This window comes from Salvelinus alpinus, chromosome 3 (genome assembly GCF_045679555.1).
Source record: "Salvelinus alpinus chromosome 3, SLU_Salpinus.1, whole genome shotgun sequence".
Taxonomy (NCBI): Eukaryota; Metazoa; Chordata; class Actinopteri; order Salmoniformes; family Salmonidae; genus Salvelinus; species Salvelinus alpinus.
The window spans coordinates 104440515-104461539 of record NC_092088.1 but is presented as its reverse complement, the minus strand read 5'-3'; the positions used below and the strand labels follow the sequence as shown (position 1 = coordinate 104461539).

Genomic DNA, 21025 nt, shown 5'->3' with positions numbered 1-21025 from the left:
TGATCATACCTCTGGAGAGAGAGGAGAACGCTACATATGAGAGCTAGCTTAAACAGCTCCTGATCATACCTCTGGAGAGAGAGGAGACCGCTACATATGAGAGCTAGCTTAAACAGCTCCTGATCATACCTCTGGAGAGAGAGGAGAACGCTACATATGAGAGCTAGCTTAAACAGCTCCTGATCATACCTCTGGAGAGGGAGAGGAGACCGCTACATATGAGAGCCAGCTTAAACAGCTCCTGATCATACCTCTGGAGAGAGAGAGGAGACCGCTACATATGAGAGCTAGCTTCAACAGCTCCTGATCATACCTCTGGAGAGAGAGGAGACCGCTACATATGAGAGCTAGCTTAAACAGCTCCTGATCATACCTCTGGAGAGAGAGGAGACCGCTACATATGAGAGCTAGCTTAAACAGCTCCTGATCATACCTCTGGAGAGGGAGAGGAGACCGCTACATATGAGAGCTAGCTTAAACAGCTCCTGATCATACCTCTGGAGAGAGAGGAGATCGCTACATATGAGAGCTAGCTTAAACAGCTCCTGATCATACCTCTGGAGAGAGAGGAGACCGCTACATATGAGAGCTAGCTTAAACAGCTCCTGATCATACCTCTGGAAGGAGAGGAGACCGCTACATATGAGAGCTAGCTTAAACAGCTCCTGATCATACCTCTGGAGAGGGAGAGGAGACCGCTACATATGAGAGCTAGCTTAAACAGCTCCTGATCATACCTCTGGAGGGAGAGGAGACCGCTACATATGAGAGCTAGCTTAAACAGCTCCTGATCATACCTCTGGAGAGGGAGAGGAGACCGCTACATATGAGAGCTAGCTTAAACAGCTCCTGATCATACCTCTGGAGAGGGAGAGGAGACCTCTACATATGAAGAGTGTGTATGTGTGTGTGTGTGTGTGTGTGTGTGTGTGTGTGTGTGTGTGTGTGTGTGTGTGTGTGTGTCTGTGTGTGTGTGTGTGTGTGTGTGTGTAGTCAGGAACCACATCACTCAGACACGGCAGAGCTAGCTTAAACAGCTCCTGATCATACCTCTGGAAGGAGAGGAGACCGCTACATATGAAGAGAGTGTATGTGTGTGTGTGTGTGTGTGTGTGTGTGTGTGTGTGTGTGTGTGTGTGTGTGTGTGTGTGTGTGTGTGTGTGTGTGTGTGTGTGTGTGTGTGTGTGTGTGTGTGTGTAGTCAGGAACCACAGCACTAAGACATGACAGAGACAGTTTAAACATCTTTCTGGACATACCTCTGGGCGGGGTCAAAAGGCTAATATGAAGCTTTGTCTCGACATAAAACACGAATCCCTTTATAACCCAGTGTGTTGGTGGACAAGACGATGTAAGTGAAGTTACAAGGTGTATTGTATTCCAACTGTATGTATTGAGAGGGTATGTTAGTATGGTGATGCTTCCCACTGACCACTAGAGGGCCCTGAATCATCACAATCTCAGCATCTTCAATAGGTACAACACTGCGATAAGCACAGTAGATGGACTGAATACCACAGTGCATGTAGGCCACAGGAGGTTGGTGACACCTTCGTTTTGGGAGGAAGGGGCTCGTGGTAATGTCTGGAGCGGGAATCAGTGGAACGGTATCAAATACATCAGACGCCTGGTTTCCACGGTTTCCAGGTGTTCGATGCCATTCCCTTTACTCCGTTGCAGACATTATTATGAGCCCGTCCTCCTCCCCTCACCAGCCTCCACTGGATGTAGTCCGTACCTTGCGAGACAGAGCATCGAAGATGCCCCAGAACAGCTTCCTGGAGAGATGCAGCTCTTCATCCGACGACGCCCCAAAGCTCCCCCAGCCGCCCGTCAGACAGTAGTACTTCCAGCAACGCTCGTAGTGATTGGTCAACAGCTGAAACATCAAGATCAACAGTCTACAATAGTGCTCAAAGATAAATTAATAGTGAACACCTCAGAAACACACACACACACACAATACTATAATGAGGTTGGAGGATGAGGTTGGAGAAGGAGGAGGAGGTTGGAGGAGTAGGTTGGATGAGGAGGTTGGAGGAGGAGGTTGGAGGAGGAGGATGGATGAGGAGGATGAGGTTGTAGGATGAGGTTGGATGATGAGGTTGGAGGAGGAGGTTGGATGAGGAGGTTGGATGAGGAGGATGAGGTTGGAGGAGTAGGTTGGATGAGGAGGATGAGGTTGGAGGAGGAGGTTGGAGGAGGAGGATGGATGAGGAGGATGAGGTTGGAGGAGGAGGTTGGAGGAGGAGGATGGATGAGGAGGATGAGGTTGGAGGATGAGGTTGGATGATGAGGTTGGAGGAGGAGGTTGGATGAGGAGGTTGGATGAGGAGGATGAGGTTGGAGGAGTAGGTTGGATGAGGAGGATGAGGTTGGAGGAGGAGGTTGGAGGAGGAGGATGGATGAGGAGGATGAGGTTGGAGGATGAGGTTGGATGATGAGGTTGGAGGAGGAGGTTGCAGGAGGAGGTTGGATGAGGAGGTTGGAGGAGGAGGTTGGAGGAGGAGGTTGGAGGATGAGTATGGAGGAGGAGGTTGGATGAGGTTGGAGGATGAGGTTGGATGAGGAGGTTGGATGAGGAGGTTGGAGGAGGAGGTTGGATGAGGAGGTTGGAGGAGGAGGTTGGAGGATGAGTATGGAGGAGGAGGTTGGATGAGGTTGGAGGATGAGGTTGGATGAGGAGGTTGGATGAGGAGGTTGGATGAGGAGGTTGGAGGAGGAGGTTGGAGGATGAGTATGGAGGAGGAGGTTGGATGAGGTTGGAGGATGAGGTTGGATGAGGAGGTTGGATGAGGAGGTTGGAGGAGGAGGTTGGATGAGGAGGTTGGAGGAGGAGGTTGGAGGATGAGGATGGAGGAGGAGGTTGGATGAGGTTGGAGGATGAGGTTGGATGAGGAGGTTGGTGGATGAGGTTGGAGGAGGAGGTTGGAGGAGGAGGTTGGAGGAGGAGGTTGGAGGAGGAGGTTGGAGGATGAGTATGGAGGAGGAGGTTGGATGAGGTTGGAGGATGAGGTTGGATGAGGAGGTTGGTGGATGAGGTTGGTGGATGAGGTTGGAGGAGGAGGTTGGAGGAGGAGGTTGGATGAGGAGGATGAGGTTGGAGGAGTAGGTTGGATGAGGAGGATGAGGTTGGAGGAGGAGGTTGGAGGAGGAGGATGGATGAGGAGGATGAGGTTGGAGGATGAGGTTGGATGATGAGGTTGGAGGAGGAGGTTGGAGGAGGAGGTTGGATGAGGAGGTTGGAGGAGGAGGTTGGAGGAGGAGGTTGGAGGATGAGTATGGAGGAGGAGGTTGGATGAGCTTGGAGGATGAGGTTGGATGAGGAGGTTGGATGAGGAGGTTGGAGGAGGAGGTTGGATGAGGAGGTTGGAGGAGGAGGTTGGAGGATGAGTATGGAGGAGGAGGTTGGATGAGGTTGGAGGATGAGGTTGGATGAGGAGGTTGGAGGAGGAGGTTGGAGGAGGAGGTTGGATGAGGAGGTTGGAGGAGGAGGTTGGAGGATGAGTATGGAGGAGGAGGTTGGATGAGGTTGGAGGATGAGGTTGGATGAGGAGGTTGGATGAGGAGGTTGGAGGAGGAGGTTGGATGAGGAGGTTGGAGGAGGAGGTTGGAGGATGAGGATGGAGAAGGAGGTTGGATGAGGTTGGAGGATGAGGTTGGATGAGGAGGTTGGTGGATGAGGTTGGAGGAGGAGGTTGGAGGAGGAGGTTGGAGGAGGAGGTTGGAGGAGGAGGTTGGAGGATGAGTATGGAGGAGGAGGTTGGATGAGGTTGGAGGATGAGGTTGGATGAGGAGGTTGGTGGATGAGGTTGGTGGATGAGGTTGGAGGAGGAGGTTGGAGGAGGAGGTTGAAAGATGAAGTTGGAGGATGAGGTTAGAGGATGAGGTTGAAGGAGGGAGGGAGGGAAGGAAGGGAGGAGGAGGTTGGAGGATGAGGTTGGAGGAGGAGGACATTGTGTCAGGAGATTAGCCTCATGGCGGGCTACAGAGAAGAAGACCTAATGAAACCTTGAGAGGCATCTTGGTGTGTTCGTTGAGGAGAGGAACATCAAACACCAAGCGTCTCAGCAGGTGCTGCATCATGGACGGCCTCAGCTGACTGCCAACACACACACACACACACACACACACACAGACACAGACACACACACACACACACACACACACACACACACACACACAAACACACACACACACACACACACACACACACACACACACACACACACACACACACACACACACACACACACACACACACACACACACACACAGACACACACACACACACACACACACACACACAGACACACACACACACGGAGGCTTATTAAAAGACCACTACCGTAGACGTAGGAAAGTGTACCCCTAACATCCCTTAACCACACCTACAGATGTAGGATCCTAATTTGAGCCAGTATGCTACAGCAGGAAAATAATCCTGAAGTAACAGGAAATGTGAATAATTATGTAGATTATAATAAATTGACATTATTGTAGGGGTTGATAATCTAGTCTGACATTTCCAAGTCGAAATTACACATTTCAGAAGCCTTTTAAAACCTCAAATACACTACACGTTTTTAATTTCCTGCATTGCTGGAAGGTTCTCCTGCAACAGGATGATCAAATTAAGATCCTACATCTGTAGCCAGAAGACAGATAGTCACATAGAGAGTGTTTCCATCCTTACAGTTGTATCCATCCCTAACCCACAAGTAGCCAGTCAACTATACTAGCAGAGAGTAACCAAAAACCATCCCTAACCCATAAATATACTAGCAGAGAGTAACCAAAAGCCATCCCTAACCCACAAGTAGCTGGTCAAATATACTAGCAGAGAGTAACCAAAAGCCATCCCTTACCCACAGGTGGCCAGCAGACACTCCTCAATGGCGTCTCTCTGCGCCTTGGTGAGGCAACATCCCTTAGAGAGACGGTAGACGGTGTGAAGCAGAGAGTCTATGAGCGAGGCGTAGGGCTCTGTCCCGGCGAACAGCGGAGCACACTTAGTGAGCAGCGGCAGAACCGCTGTACACAGGTACCTGTTGAGGGCCAGGGCCATGTCTGTAGCACTCAGAGCAGCCTGGGGGGAGAAACATAGAGACAGCACAGGGACAAGGTTAGGGTCAGGGTCAGGGACAAGGTTAGGGTCAGGGTCAAGGTTAGGGTCAGGGTCAAGGTTAGGGTCAGGGTCATGTCTGTAGCGCTCAGAGCAGCCTGGGGGGAGAAACATAGAGACAGCACAGGGACAAGGTTAGGGTCAGGGTCAGGGACAAGGTTAGGGTCAGGGCCAGGGTCAGGGACAAGGTTAGGGTCAGGGTCATGTCTGTAGCGCTCAGAGCAGCCTGGGGGGAGAGACATAGAGACAGCACAGGGACAAGGTTAGGGTCAGGGTCAGGGACAAGGTTAGGGTCAGGGCCAGGGTCAGGGACAAGGTTAGGGTCAGGGTCATGTCTGTAGTGCTCAGAGCAGCCTGGGGGAGAGACATAGAGACAGCACAGGGACAAGGTTAGGGTCAGGGTCAGGGACAAGGTTAGGGTCAGGGCCAGGGTCAGGGACAAGGTTAGGGTCAGGGTCATGTCTGTAGCACTCAGAGCAGCCTGGGGAGAGAGACATAGAGACAGCACAGGGCCAGGGTCAGGGACAAGGTTAGGGTCAGGGCCATGTCTGTAGCGCTCAGAGCAGCCTGGGGGGAGAGACATAGAGACAGCACAGGGACAAGGTTAGGGTCAGGGTCAGGGACAAGGTTAGGGTCAGGGCCAGGGTCAGGGACAAGGTTAGGGTCAGGGTCATGTCTGTAGTGCTCAGAGCAGCCTGGGGGAGAGACATAGAGACAGCACAGGGACAAGGTTAGGGTCAGGGTCAGGGACAAGGTTAGGGCCAGGGTCAGGGACAAGGTTAGGGTCAGGGCCATGTCTGTAGCGCTCAGAGCAGCCTGGGGAGAGAGACATAGAGACAGCACAGGGACAAGGTTAGGGTCAGGGTCAGGGTCAGGGACAAGGTTAGGGTCAGGGCCATGTCTGTAGTGCTCAGAGCAGCCTGGGGGAGAGACATAGAGACAGCACAGGGACAAGGTTAGGGTCAGGGCCAGGGACAAGGTTAGGGTCAGGGCCAGGGTCAGGGACAAGGTTAGGGTCAGGGTCAAGGTTAGGGTCAGGGCCATGTCTGTAGGACTCAGAGCAGCCTGGGGGAGAAACATAGAGACAACACAGGGACAAGGTTAGGGTCAGGGTCAGGGACAAGGTTAGGGTCAGGGTCAAGGTTAGGGTCAGGGTCAAGGTTAGGGTCAGGGTCATGTCTGTAGTGCTCAGAGCAGCCTGGGGGGAGAAACATAGAGACAACACAGGGACAAGGTTAGGGTCAGGGTCAGGGACAAGGTTAGGGTCAGGGACAAGGTTAGGGTCAGGGTCAGGGACAAGGTTAGGGTCAGGGTCAGGGACAAGGTTAGGGTCAGGGACAAGGTTAGGGTCAGGGTCAGGGACAAGGTTAGGGTCAGGGACAGGGACAAGGTTAGGGCCAGGGTCAGGGACAAGGTTAGGGCCAGGGTCAGGGACAAGGTTAGTGTCAGGGCCATGTCTGTAGAGCTCAGAGCAGCCTGGGGGGAGAGACATTGAGACAGCACAGTGACAAGGTTAGGGTCAGGGTCAGGGACAAGGTTAGGGTCAGGGTCAGGGACAAGGTTAGGGTCAGGGCCAGGGAAAAGGTTAGGGTCAGCAGGGTCTTATTAACCAGGGGGGGGGTAGACTGGAGGAGCAGAAACATGGAGCACTAGACACCAACAGAGAGAGAAATTAGACTTCTCTGAGGATTAGACACCAACAGAGAGAGACATTAGACTTCTCTGAGGACTAGACACCAACAGAGAGATAAATTAGACTTCTCTGAGGACTAGACACCAACAGAGAGAGAAATTAGACTTCTCTGAGGACTAGACACCAACAGAGAGAAATTAGACTTCTCTGAGGACTAGACACCAACAGAGAGAAATTAGACTTCTCTGAGGACTAGACACCAACAGAGAGAGAAATTAGACTTCTCTGAGGACTAGACACCAACAGAGAGAGAAATTAGACTTCTCTGAGGACTAGACACCAACAGAGAGAAATTAGACTTCTCTGAGGACTAGACACCAACAGAGAGAGAAATTAGACTTCTCTGAGGACTAGACACCAACAGAGAGATACATTAGACTTCTCTGAGCACTAGACACCAACAGAGAGAGAAATTAGACTTCTCTGAGGACTAGACACCAACAGAGAGATAAATTAGACTTCTCTGAGGACTAGACACCAACAGAGAGAGAAATTAGACTTCTCTGAGGACTAGACACCAACAGAGAGAGAAATTAGACTTCTCTGAGCACTAGACACCAACAGAGAGAGAAATTAGACTTCTCTGAGGACTAGACAGCAACAGAGAGAGAAATTAGACTTCTCTGAGGACTAGACACCAACAGAGAGAGAAATTAGACTTCTCTGAGGACTAGACACCAACAGAGAGATAAATTAGACTTCTCTGAGGACTAGACACCAACAGAGAGAGAAATTAGACTTCTCTGAGGACTAGACACCAACAGAGAGAGAAATTAGACTTCTCTGAGCACTAGACACCAACAGAGAGAGAAATTAGACTTCTCTGAGGACTAGACACCAACAGAGAGAGAAATTAGACTTCTCTGAGGACTAGACAGCAACAGAGAGAGAAATTAGACTTCTCTGAGGACTAGACACCAACAGAGAGATAAATTAGACTTCTCTGAGGACTAGACACCAACAGAGAGATAAATTAGACTTCTCTGAGGACTAGACACCAACAGAGAGAGAAATTAGACTTCTCTGAGGACTAGACACCAACAGAGAGAGAAATTAGACTTCTCTGAGCACTAGACACCAACAGAGAGAGAAATTAGACTTCTCTGAGGACTAGACACCAACAGAGAGAGAAATTAGACTTCTCTGAGGACTAGACACCAACAGAGAGAGAAATTAGACTTCTCTGAGGACTAGACAGCAACAGAGAGAGAAATTAGACTTCTCTGAGGACTAGACACCAACAGAGAGAGAAATTAGACTTCTCTGAGGACTAGACACCAACAGAGAGAGAAATTAGACTCCTCTGAGGACTAGACACCAACAGAGAGAGAAATTAGACTTCTCTGAGGACTAGACACCAACAGAGAGAGACATTAGACTTCTCTGAGGACTAGACACCAACAGAGAGATAAATTAGACTTCTCTGAGGACTAGACACCAACAGAGAGAGAAATTAGACTTCTCTGAGGACTAGACACCAACAGAGAGAAATTAGACTTCTCTGAGGACTAGACACCAACAGAGAGAAATTAGACTTCTCTGAGGACTAGACACCAACAGAGAGAGAAATTAGACTTCTCTGAGGACTAGACACCAACAGAGAGAGAAATTAGACTTCTCTGAGGACTAGACACCAACAGAGAGAAATTAGACTTCTCTGAGGACTAGACACCAACAGAGAGAGAAATTAGACTTCTCTGAGGACTAGACACCAACAGAGAGATACATTAGACTTCTCTGAGCACTAGACACCAACAGAGAGAGAAATTAGACTTCTCTGAGGACTAGACACCAACAGAGAGATAAATTAGACTTCTCTGAGGACTAGACACCAACAGAGAGAGAAATTAGACTTCTCTGAGGACTAGACACCAACAGAGAGAGAAATTAGACTTCTCTGAGCACTAGACACCAACAGAGAGAGAAATTAGACTTCTCTGAGGACTAGACAGCAACAGAGAGAGAAATTAGACTTCTCTGAGGACTAGACACCAACAGAGAGAGAAATTAGACTTCTCTGAGGACTAGACACCAACAGAGAGATAAATTAGACTTCTCTGAGGACTAGACACCAACAGAGAGAGAAATTAGACTTCTCTGAGGACTAGACACCAACAGAGAGAGAAATTAGACTTCTCTGAGCACTAGACACCAACAGAGAGAGAAATTAGACTTCTCTGAGGACTAGACACCAACAGAGAGAGAAATTAGACTTCTCTGAGGACTAGACAGCAACAGAGAGAGAAATTAGACTTCTCTGAGGACTAGACACCAACAGAGAGATAAATTAGACTTCTCTGAGGACTAGACACCAACAGAGAGATAAATTAGACTTCTCTGAGGACTAGACACCAACAGAGAGAGAAATTAGACTTCTCTGAGGACTAGACACCAACAGAGAGAGAAATTAGACTTCTCTGAGCACTAGACACCAACAGAGAGAGAAATTAGACTTCTCTGAGGACTAGACACCAACAGAGAGAGAAATTAGACTTCTCTGAGGACTAGACACCAACAGAGAGAGAAATTAGACTTCTCTGAGGACTAGACAGCAACAGAGAGAGAAATTAGACTTCTCTGAGGACTAGACACCAACAGAGAGAGAAATTAGACTTCTCTGAGGACTAGACACCAACAGAGAGAGAAATTAGACTCCTCTGAGGACTAGACACCAACAGAGAGAGAAATTAGACTTCTCTGAGGACTAGACACCAACAGAGAGAGAAATTAGACTCCTCTGAGGACTAGACACCAACAGAGAGAGAAATTAGACTTCTCTGAGGACTAGACACCAACAGAGATAGAAATTAGACTTCTCTGAGGACTAGACACCAACAGAGAGAGAAATTAGACTTCTCTGAGGACTAGACACCAACAGAGAGAGAAATTAGACTTCTCTGAGGACTAGACACCAACAGAGAGAGAAATTAGACTTCTCTGAGGACTAGACACCAACAGAGAGAAATTAGACTTCTCTGAGGACTAGACACCAACAGAGAGAGAAATTAGACTTCTCTGAGGACTAGACACCAACAGAGAGATACATTAGACTTCTCTGAGCACTAGACACCAACAGAGAGAGAAATTAGACTTCTCTGAGGACTAGACACCAACAGAGAGATAAATTAGACTTCTCTGAGGACTAGACACCAACAGAGAGAGAAATTAGACTTCTCTGAGGACTAGACACCAACAGAGAGAGAAATTAGACTTCTCTGAGCACTAGACACCAACAGAGAGAGAAATTAGACTTCTCTGAGGACTAGACAGCAACAGAGAGAGAAATTAGACTTCTCTGAGGACTAGACACCAACAGAGAGAGAAATTAGACTTCTCTGAGGACTAGACACCAACAGAGAGATAAATTAGACTTCTCTGAGGACTAGACACCAACAGAGAGAGAAATTAGACTTCTCTGAGGACTAGACACCAACAGAGAGAGAAATTAGACTTCTCTGAGCACTAGACACCAACAGAGAGAGAAATTAGACTTCTCTGAGGACTAGACACCAACAGAGAGAGAAATTAGACTTCTCTGAGGACTAGACAGCAACAGAGAGAGAAATTAGACTTCTCTGAGGACTAGACACCAACAGAGAGATAAATTAGACTTCTCTGAGGACTAGACACCAACAGAGAGATAAATTAGACTTCTCTGAGGACTAGACACCAACAGAGAGAGAAATTAGACTTCTCTGAGGACTAGACACCAACAGAGAGAGAAATTAGACTTCTCTGAGCACTAGACACCAACAGAGAGAGAAATTAGACTTCTCTGAGGACTAGACACCAACAGAGAGAGAAATTAGACTTCTCTGAGGACTAGACACCAACAGAGAGAGAAATTAGACTTCTCTGAGGACTAGACAGCAACAGAGAGAGAAATTAGACTTCTCTGAGGACTAGACACCAACAGAGAGAGAAATTAGACTTCTCTGAGGACTAGACACCAACAGAGAGAGAAATTAGACTCCTCTGAGGACTAGACACCAACAGAGAGAGAAATTAGACTTCTCTGAGGACTAGACACCAACAGAGAGAGAAATTAGACTCCTCTGAGGACTAGACACCAACAGAGAGAGAAATTAGACTTCTCTGAGGACTAGACACCAACAGAGATAGAAATTAGACTTCTCTGAGGACTAGACACCAACAGAGAGAGAAATTAGACTTCTCTGAGGACTAGACACCAACAGAGAGAGAAATTAGACTTCTCTGAGGACTAGACACCAACAGAGAGAGAAATTAGACTTCTCTGAGGACTAGACACCAACAGAGAGAGAAATTAGACTTCTCTGAGGACTAGACACCAACAGAGAGAGAAATTAGACTTCTCTGAGGACTAGACACCAACAGAGAGAGAAATTAGACTTCTCTGAGGACTAGACACCAACAGAGAGAGAAATTAGACTTCTCTGAGGACTAGACACCAACAGAGAGAGAAATTAGACTCCTCTGAGGACTAGACACCAACAGAGAGAGACATTAGACTTCTCTGAGGACTAGACACCAACAGAGAGAGAAATTAGACTTCTCTGAGGACTAGACACCAACAGAGAGAGAAATTAGACTTCTCTGAGGACTAGACACCAACAGAGAGAGACATTAGACTTCTCTGAGGACTAGACACCAACAGAGAGAGAAATTAGACTTCTCTGAGGACTAGACACCAACAGAGAGAGAAATTAGACTTCTCTGAGGACTAGACAGCAACAGAGAGAGAAATTAGACTTCTCTGAGGACTAGACACCAACAGAGAGAGAAATTAGACTTCTCTGAGGACTAGACACCAACAGAGAGAGAAATTAGACTTCTCTGAGCACTAGACACCAACGGAGAGAGAAATTAGACTTCTCTGAGCACTAGACACCAACAGAGAGAGAAATTAGACTTCTCTGAGGACTAGACACCAACAGAGAGAGAAATTAGACTTCTCTGAGGACTAGACACCAACAGAGAGAGAAATTAGACTTCTCTGAGGACTAGACAGCAACAGAGAGAGAAATTAGACTTCTCTGAGGACTAGACACCAACAGAGAGAGAAATTAGACTTCTCTGAGGACTAGACACCAACAGAGAGAGAAATTAGACTCCTCTGAGGACTAGACACCAACAGAGAGAGAAATTAGACTTCTCTGAGGACTAGACACCAACAGAGAGAGAAATTAGACTCCTCTGAGGACTAGACACCAACAGAGAGAGAAATTAGACTTCTCTGAGGACTAGACACCAACAGAGATAGAAATTAGACTTCTCTGAGGACTAGACACCAACAGAGAGAGAAATTAGACTTCTCTGAGGACTAGACACCAACAGAGAGAGAAATTAGACTTCTCTGAGGACTAGACACCAACAGAGATAGAAATTAGACTTCTCTGAGGACTAGACACCAACAGAGAGAGAAATTAGACTTCTCTGAGGACTAGACACCAACAGAGAGAGAAATTAGACTTCTCTGAGGACTAGACACCAACAGAGAGAGAAATTAGACTTCTCTGAGGACTAGACACCAACAGAGAGAGAAATTAGACTTCTCTGAGGACTAGACACCAACAGAGAGAGAAATTAGACTTCTCTGAGGACTAGACACCAACAGAGAGAGAAATTAGAATTCTCTGAGGACTAGACACCAACAGAGAGAGAAATTAGACTTCTCTGAGGACTAGACACCAACAGAGAGAGAAATTAGACTCCTCTGAGGACTAGACACCAACAGAGAGAGACATTAGACTTCTCTGAGGACTAGACACCAACAGAGAGAGAAATTAGACTTCTCTGAGGACTAGACACCAACAGAGAGAGAAATTAGACTTCTCTGAGGACTAGACACCAACAGAGAGAGACATTAGACTTCTCTGAGGACTAGACACCAACAGAGAGAGAAATTAGACTTCTCTGAGGACTAGACACCAACAGAGAGAGAAATTAGACTTCTCTGAGGACTAGACAGCAACAGAGAGAGAAATTAGACTTCTCTGAGGACTAGACACCAACAGAGAGAGAAATTAGACTTCTCTGAGGACTAGACACCAACAGAGAGAGAAATTAGACTTCTCTGAGCACTAGACACCAACGGAGAGAGAAATTAGACTTCTCTGAGCACTAGACACCAACAGAGAGATAAATTAGACTTCTCTGAGGACTAGACACCAACAGAGAGAGAAATTAGACTTCTCTGAGGACTAGACACCAACAGAGAGAGAAATTAGACTTCTCTGAGGACTAGACAGCAACAGAGAGAGAAATTAGACTTCTCTGAGGACTAGACACCAACAGAGAGAGAAATTAGACTTCTCTGAGGACTAGACACCAACAGAGAGAGAAATTAGACTCCTCTGAGGACTAGACACCAACAGAGAGAGAAATTAGACTTCTCTGAGGACTAGACACCAACAGAGAGAGAAATTAGACTCCTCTGAGGACTAGACACCAACAGAGAGAGAAATTAGACTTCTCTGAGGACTAGACACCAACAGAGATAGAAATTAGACTTCTCTGAGGACTAGACACCAACAGAGAGAGAAATTAGACTTCTCTGAGGACTAGACACCAACAGAGAGAGAAATTAGACTTCTCTGAGGACTAGACACCAACAGAGAGAGAAATTAGACTTCTCTGAGGACTAGACACCAACAGAGAGAGAAATTAGACTTCTCTGAGGACTAGACACCAACAGAGAGAGAAATTAGACTTCTCTGAGGACTAGACACCAACAGAGAGAGAAATTAGACTTCTCTGAGGACTAGACACCAACAGAGAGAGAAATTAGACTTCTCTGAGGACTAGACACCAACAGAGAGAGAAATTAGACTCCTCTGAGGACTAGACACCAACAGAGAGAGACATTAGACTTCTCTGAGGACTAGACACCAACAGAGAGAGAAATTAGACTTCTCTGAGGACTAGACACCAACAGAGAGAGAAATTAGACTTCTCTGAGGACTAGACACCAACAGAGAGAGACATTAGACTTCTCTGAGGACTAGACACCAACAGAGAGAGAAATTAGACTTCTCTGAGGACTAGACACCAACAGAGAGAGACATTAGACTTCTCTGAGGACTAGACACCAACAGAGAGAGACATTAGACTTCTCTGAGGACTAGACACCAACAGAGAGAGACATTAGACTTCTCTGAGGACTAGACACCAACAGAGAGAGAAATTAGACTTCTCTGAGGACTAGACACCAACAGAGAGAGAAATTAGACTCCTCTGAGGACTAGACACCAACAGAGAGAGAATTTAGACTTCTCTGAGGACTAGACACCAACAGAGAGAGAAATTAGACTTCTCTGAGGACTAGACACCAACAGAGAGAGACATTAGACTTCTCTGAGGACTAGACACCAACAGAGAGAGAAATTAGACTTCTCTGAGGACTAGACACCAACAGAGAAAGACATTAGACTTCTCTGAGCACTAGACACCAACAGAGAGAGACATTAGACTTCTCTGAGCACTAGACACCAACAGAGAGAGACATTAGACTTCTCTGAGCACTAGACACCAACAGAGAGAGAAATTAGACTTCTCTGAGGACTAGACAGCAACAGAGAGAGAAATTAGACTTCTCTGAGGACTAGACACCAACAGAGAGATAAATTAGACTTCTCTGAGGACTAGACACCAACAGAGAGATAAATTAGACTTCTCTGAGGACTAGACACCAACAGAGAGAGAAATTAGACTTCTCTGAGGACTAGACACCAACAGAGAGAGAAATTAGACTTCTCTGAGCACTAGACACCAACAGAGAGAGAAATTAGACTTCTCTGAGCACTAGACACCAACAGAGAGAGAAATTAGACTTCTCTGAGGACTAGACACCAACAGAGAGAGAAATTAGACTTCTCGGAGGACTAGACACCAACAGAGAGAGAAATTAGACTTCTCTGAGGACTAGACAGCAACAGAGAGAGAAATTAGACTTCTCTGAGGACTAGACACCAACAGAGAGAGAAATTAGACTTCTCTGAGGACTAGACACCAACAGAGAGAGAAATTAGACTCCTCTGAGGACTAGACACCAACAGAGAGAGAAATTAGACTTCTCTGAGGACTAGACACCAACAGAGAGAGAAATTAGACTCCTCTGAGGACTAGACACCAACAGAGAGAGATATTAGACTTCTCTGAGGACTAGACACCAACAGAGATAGAAATTAGACTTCTCTGAGGACTAGACACCAACAGAGAGAGAAATTAGAATTCTCTGAGGACTAGACACCAACAGAGAGAGAAATTAGACTTCTCTGAGGACTAGACACCAACAGAGAGAGAAATTAGACTTCTCTGAGGACTAGACACCAACAGAGAGAGAAATTAGACTTCTCTGAGGACTAGACACCAACAGAGAGAGAAATTAGACTTCTCTGAGGACTAGACACCAACAGAGAGAGAAATTAGACTTCTCTGAGGACTAGACACCAACAGAGAGAGAAATTAGACTTCTCTGAGGACTAGACACCAACAGAGAGAGAAATTAGACTCCTCTGAGGACTAGACACCAACAGAGAGAGACATTAGACTTCTCTGAGGACTAGACACCAACAGAGAGAGAAATTAGACTTCTCTGAGGACTAGACACCAACAGAGAGAGAAATTAGACTTCTCTGAGGACTAGACACCAACAGAGAGAGACATTAGACTTCTCTGAGGACTAGACACCAACAGAGAGAGAAATTAGACTTCTCTGAGGACTAGACACCAACAGAGAGAGACATTAGACTTCTCTGAGGACTAGACACCAACAGAGAGAGACATTAGACTTCTCTGAGGACTAGACACCAACAGAGAGAGAAATTAGACTTCTCTGAGGACTAGACACCAACAGAGAGAGAAATTAGACTTCTCTGAGGACTAGACACCAACAGAGAGAGACATTAGACTTCTCTGAGGACTAGACACCAACAGAGAGAGAAATTAGACTTCTCTGAGGACTAGACACCAACAGAGAGAGAAATTAGACTCCTCTGAGGACTAGACACCAACAGAGAGAGAATTTAGACTTCTCTGAGGACTAGACACCAACAGAGAGAGAAATTAGACTCCTCTGAGGACTAGACACCAACAGAGAGAGAAATTAGACTTCTCTGAGGACTAGACACCAACAGAGAGAGAAATTAGACTCCTCTGAGGACTAGACACCAACAGAGAGAGACATTAGACTTCTCTGAGGACTAGACACCAACAGAGAGAGAAATTAGACTTCTCTGAGGACTAGACACCAACAGAGAGAGAAATTAGACTTCTCTGAGGACTAGACACCAACAGAGAGAGACATTAGACTTCTCTGAGGACTAGACACCAACAGAGAGAGAAATTAGACTTCTCTGAGGACTAGACACCAACAGAGAGAGACATTAGACTTCTCTGAGGACTAGACACCAACAGAGAGAGACATTAGACTTCTCTGAGGACTAGACACCAACAGAGAGAGAAATTAGACTTCTCTGAGGACTAGACACCAACAGAGAGAGAAATTTGACTTCTCTGAGGACTAGACACCAACAGAGAGAGACATTAGACTTCTCTGAGGACTAGACACCAACAGAGAGAGAAATTAGACTTCTCTGAGGACTAGACACCAACAGAGAGAGAAATTAGACTCCTCTGAGGACTAGACACCAACAGAGAGAGAATTTAGACTTCTCTGAGGACTAGACACCAACAGAGAGAGAAATTAGACTCCTCTGAGGACTAGACACCAACAGAGAGAGAAATTAGACTTCTCTGAGGACTAGACACCAACAGAGATAGAAATTAGACTTCTCTGAGGACTAGACACCAACAGAGAGAGAAATTCGACTTCTCTGAGGACTAGACACCAACAGAGAGATAAATTAGACTTCTCTGAGGACTAGACACCAACAGAGAGAGAAATTAGACTTCTCTGAGGACTAGACACCAACAGAGATAGAAATTAGACTTCTCTGAGGACTAGACACCAACAGAGAGAGAAATTAGACTCCTCTGAGGACTAGACACCAACAGAGAGAGAAATTAGACTTCTCTGAGGACTAGACACCAACAGAGAGAGAAATTAGACTTCTCTGAGGACTAGACACCAACAGAGAGAGACATTAGACTTCTCTGAGGACTAGACACCAACAGAGAGAGAAATTAGACTCCTCTGAGGACTAGACACCAACAGAGAGAGAAATTAGACTTCTCTGAGGACTAGACACCAACAGAGAGAGAAATTAGACTCCTCTGAGGACTAGACACCAACAGAGAGAGACATTAGACTTCTCTGAGGACTAGACACCAACAGAGAGAGAAATTAGACTTCTCTGAGGACTAGACACCAACAGAGAGAGAAATTAGACTTCTCTGAGGACTAGACACCAACAGAGAGAGACATTAGACTTCTCTGAGGACTAGACACCAACAGAGAGAGAAATTAGACTTCTCTGAGGACTAGACACCAACAGAGAGAGACATTAGACTTCTCTGAGGACTAGACACCAACAGAGAGAGAAATTAGACTTCTCTGAGGACTAGACACCAACAGAGAAAGACATTAGACTTCTCTGAGCACTAGACACCAACAGAGAGAGACATTAGACTTCTCTGAGCACTAGACACCAACAGAGAGAGAAATTAGACTTCTCTGAGGACTAGACACCAACAGAGAGAGAAATTAGACTTCTCTGAGGACTAGACAGCAACAGAGAGAGAAATTAGACTTCTCTGAGGACTAGACACCAACAGAGAGATAAATTAGACTTCTCTGAGGACTAGACACCAACAGAGAGATAAATTAGACTTCTCTGAGGACTAGACACCAACAGAGAGAGAAATTAGACTTCTCTGAGGACTAGACACCAACAGAGAGAGAAATTAGACTTCTCTGAGCACTAGACACCAACGGAGAGAGAAATTAGACTTCTCTGAGCACTAGACACCAACAGAGAGAGAAATTAGACTTCTCTGAGGACTAGACACCAACAGAGAGAGAAATTAGACTTCTCTGAGGACTAGACACCAACAGAGAGAGAAATTAGACTTCTCTGAGGACTAGACAGCAACAGAGAGAGAAATTAGACTTCTCTGAGGACTAGACACCAACAGAGAGAGAAATTAGACTTCTCTGAGGACTAGACACCAACAGAGAGAGAAATTAGACTCCTCTGAGGACTAGACACCAACAGAGAGAGAAATTAGACTTCTCTGAGGACTAGACACCAACAGAGAGAGAAATTAGACTCCTCTGAGGACTAGACACCAACAGAGAGAGAAATTAGACTTCTCTGAGGACTAGACACCAACAGAGATAGAAATTAGACTTCTCTGAGGACTAGACACCAACAGAGAGAGAAATTAGACTTCTCTGAGGACTAGACACCAACAGAGAGAGAAATTAGACTTCTCTGAGGACTAGACACCAACAGAGAGAGAAATTAGACTTCTCTGAGGACTAGACACCAACAGAGAGAGAAATTAGACTTCTCTGAGGACTAGACACCAACAGAGAGAGAAATTAGACTTCTCTGAGGACTAGACACCAACAGAGAGAGAAATTAGACTTCTCTGAGGACTAGACACCAACAGAGAGAGAAATTAGACTTCTCTGAGGACTAGACACCAACAGAGAGAGAAATTAGACTCCTCTGAGGACTAGACACCAACAGAGAGAGACATTAGACTTCTCTGAGGACTAGACACCAACAGAGAGAGAAATTAGACTTCTCTGAGGACTAGACACCAACAGAGAGAGAAATTAGACTTCTCTGAGGACTAGACACCAACAGAGAGAGACATTAGACTTCTCTGAGGACTAGACACCAACAGAGAGAGAAATTAGACTTCTCTGAGGACTAGACACCAACAGAGAGAGACATTAGACTTCTCTGAGGACTAGACACCAACAGAGAGAGACATTAGACTTCTCTGAGGACTAGACACCAACAGAGAGAGACATTAGACTTCTCTGAGGACTAGACACCAACAGAGAGAGAAATTAGACTTCTCTGAGGACTAGACACCAACAGAGAGAGAAATTAGACTCCTCTGAGGACTAGACACCAACAGAGAGAGAATTTAGACTTCTCTGAGGACTAGACACCAACAGAGAGAGAAATTAGACTTCTCTGAGGACTAGACACCAACAGAGAGAGACATTAGACTTCTCTGAGGACTAGACACCAACAGAGAGAGAAATTAGACTTCTCTGAGGACTAGACACCAACAGAGAAAGACATTAGACTTCTCTGAGCACTAGACACCAACAGAGAGAGACATTAGACTTCTCTGAGCACTAGACACCAACAGAGAGAGAAATTAGACTTCTCTGAGGACTAGACACCAACAGAGAGAGAAATTAGACTTCTCTGAGGACTAGACAGCAACAGAGAGAGAAATTAGACTTCTCTGAGGACTAGACACCAACAGAGAGATAAATTAGACTTCTCTGAGGACTAGACACCAACAGAGAGATAAATTAGACTTCTCTGAGGACTAGACACCAACAGAGAGAGAAATTAGACTTCTCTGAGGACTAGACACCAACAGAGAGAGAAATTAGACTTCTCTGAGCACTAGACACCAACAGAGAGAGAAATTAGACTTCTCTGAGCACTAGACACCAACAGAGAGAGAAATTAGACTTCTCTGAGGACTAGACACCAACAGAGAGAGACATTAGACTTCTCGGAGGACTAGACACCAACAGAGAGAGAAATTAGACTTCTCTGAGGACTAGACAGCAACAGAGAGAGAAATTAGACTTCTCTGAGGACTAGACACCAACAGAGAGAGAAATTAGACTTCTCTGAGGACTAGACACCAACAGAGAGAGAAATTAGACTCCTCTGAGGACTAGACACCAACAGAGAGAGAAATTAGACTTCTCTGAGGACTAGACACCAACAGAGAGAGAAATTAGACTCCTCTGAGGACTAGACACCAACAGAGAGAGAAATTAGACTTCTCTGAGGACTAGACACCAACAGAGATAGAAATTAGACTTCTCTGAGGACTAGACACCAACAGAGAGAGAAATTAGAATTCTCTGAGGACTAGACACCAACAGAGAGAGAAATTAGACTTCTCTGAGGACTAGACACCAACAGAGAGAGAAATTAGACTTCTCTGAGGACTAGACACCAACAGAGAGAGAAATTAGACTTCTCTGAGGACTAGACACCAACAGAGAGAGAAATTAGACTTCTCTGAGGACTAGACACCAACAGAGAGAGAAATTAGACTTCTCTGAGGACTAGACACCAACAGAGAGAGAAATTAGACTTCTCTGAGGACTAGACACCAACAGAGAGAGAAATTAGACTCCTCTGAGGACTAGACACCAACAGAGAGAGACATTAGACTTCTCTGAGGACTAGACACCAACAGAGAGAGAAATTAGACTTCTCTGAGGACTAGACACCAACAGAGAGAGAAATTAGACTTCTCTGAGGACTAGACACCAACAGAGAGAGACATTAGACTTCTCTGAGGACTAGACACCAACAGAGAGAGAAATTAGACTTCTCTGAGGACTAGACACCAACAGAGAGAGACATTAGACTTCTCTGAGGACTAGACACCAACAGAGAGAGACATTAGACTTCTCTGAGGACTAGACACCAACAGAGAGAGAAATTAGATTTCTCTGAGGACTAGACACCAACAGAGAGAGAAATTAGACTTCTCTGAGGACTAGACACCAACAGAGAGAGACATTAGACTTCTCTGAGGACTAGACACCAACAGAGAGAGAAATTAGACTTCTCTGAGGACTAGACACCAACAGAGAGAGAAATTAGACTCCTCTGAGGACTAGACACCAACAGAGAGAGAATTTAGACTTCTCTGAGGACTAGACACCAACAGAGAGAGAAATTAGACTCCTCTGAGGACTAGACACCAACAGAGAGAGAAATTAGACTTCTCTGAGGACTAGACACCAACAGAGATAGAAATTAGACTTCTCTGAGGACTAGACACCAACAGAGAGAGAAATTCGACTTCTCTGAGGACTAGACACCAACAGAGAGAGAAATTAGACTTCTCTGAGGACTAGACACCAACAGAGAGAGAAATTAGACTTCTCTGAGGACTAGACACCAACAGAGATAGAAATTAGACTTCTCTGAGGACTAGACACCAACAGAGAGAGAAATTAGACTCCTCTGAGGACTAGACACCAACAGAGAGAGAAATTAGACTTCTCTGAGGACTAGACACCAACAGAGAGAGAAATTA

The 21025-nt window shown here is 46.0% G+C and overlaps 1 protein-coding gene across 1 annotated transcript in view; it reads right to left on the bottom strand.

Annotated features, from left to right (window-relative positions):
• The window catches only part of LOC139569896 (ryanodine receptor 2-like), a gene marked incomplete at its 5' end in the record, with an annotated part of 288568 nt that overhangs the window by 42148 nt on the left and 225395 nt on the right, over positions 1-21025 (bottom strand). The window contains 3 exons of the mRNA XM_071391220.1: positions 1738-1878; positions 4011-4101; positions 4868-5088. Coding sequence (XP_071247321.1) covers positions 1738-1878; positions 4011-4101; positions 4868-5088 — 453 coding nt within the window. The remainder of the gene's footprint in view (positions 1-1737; positions 1879-4010; positions 4102-4867; positions 5089-21025) is intronic.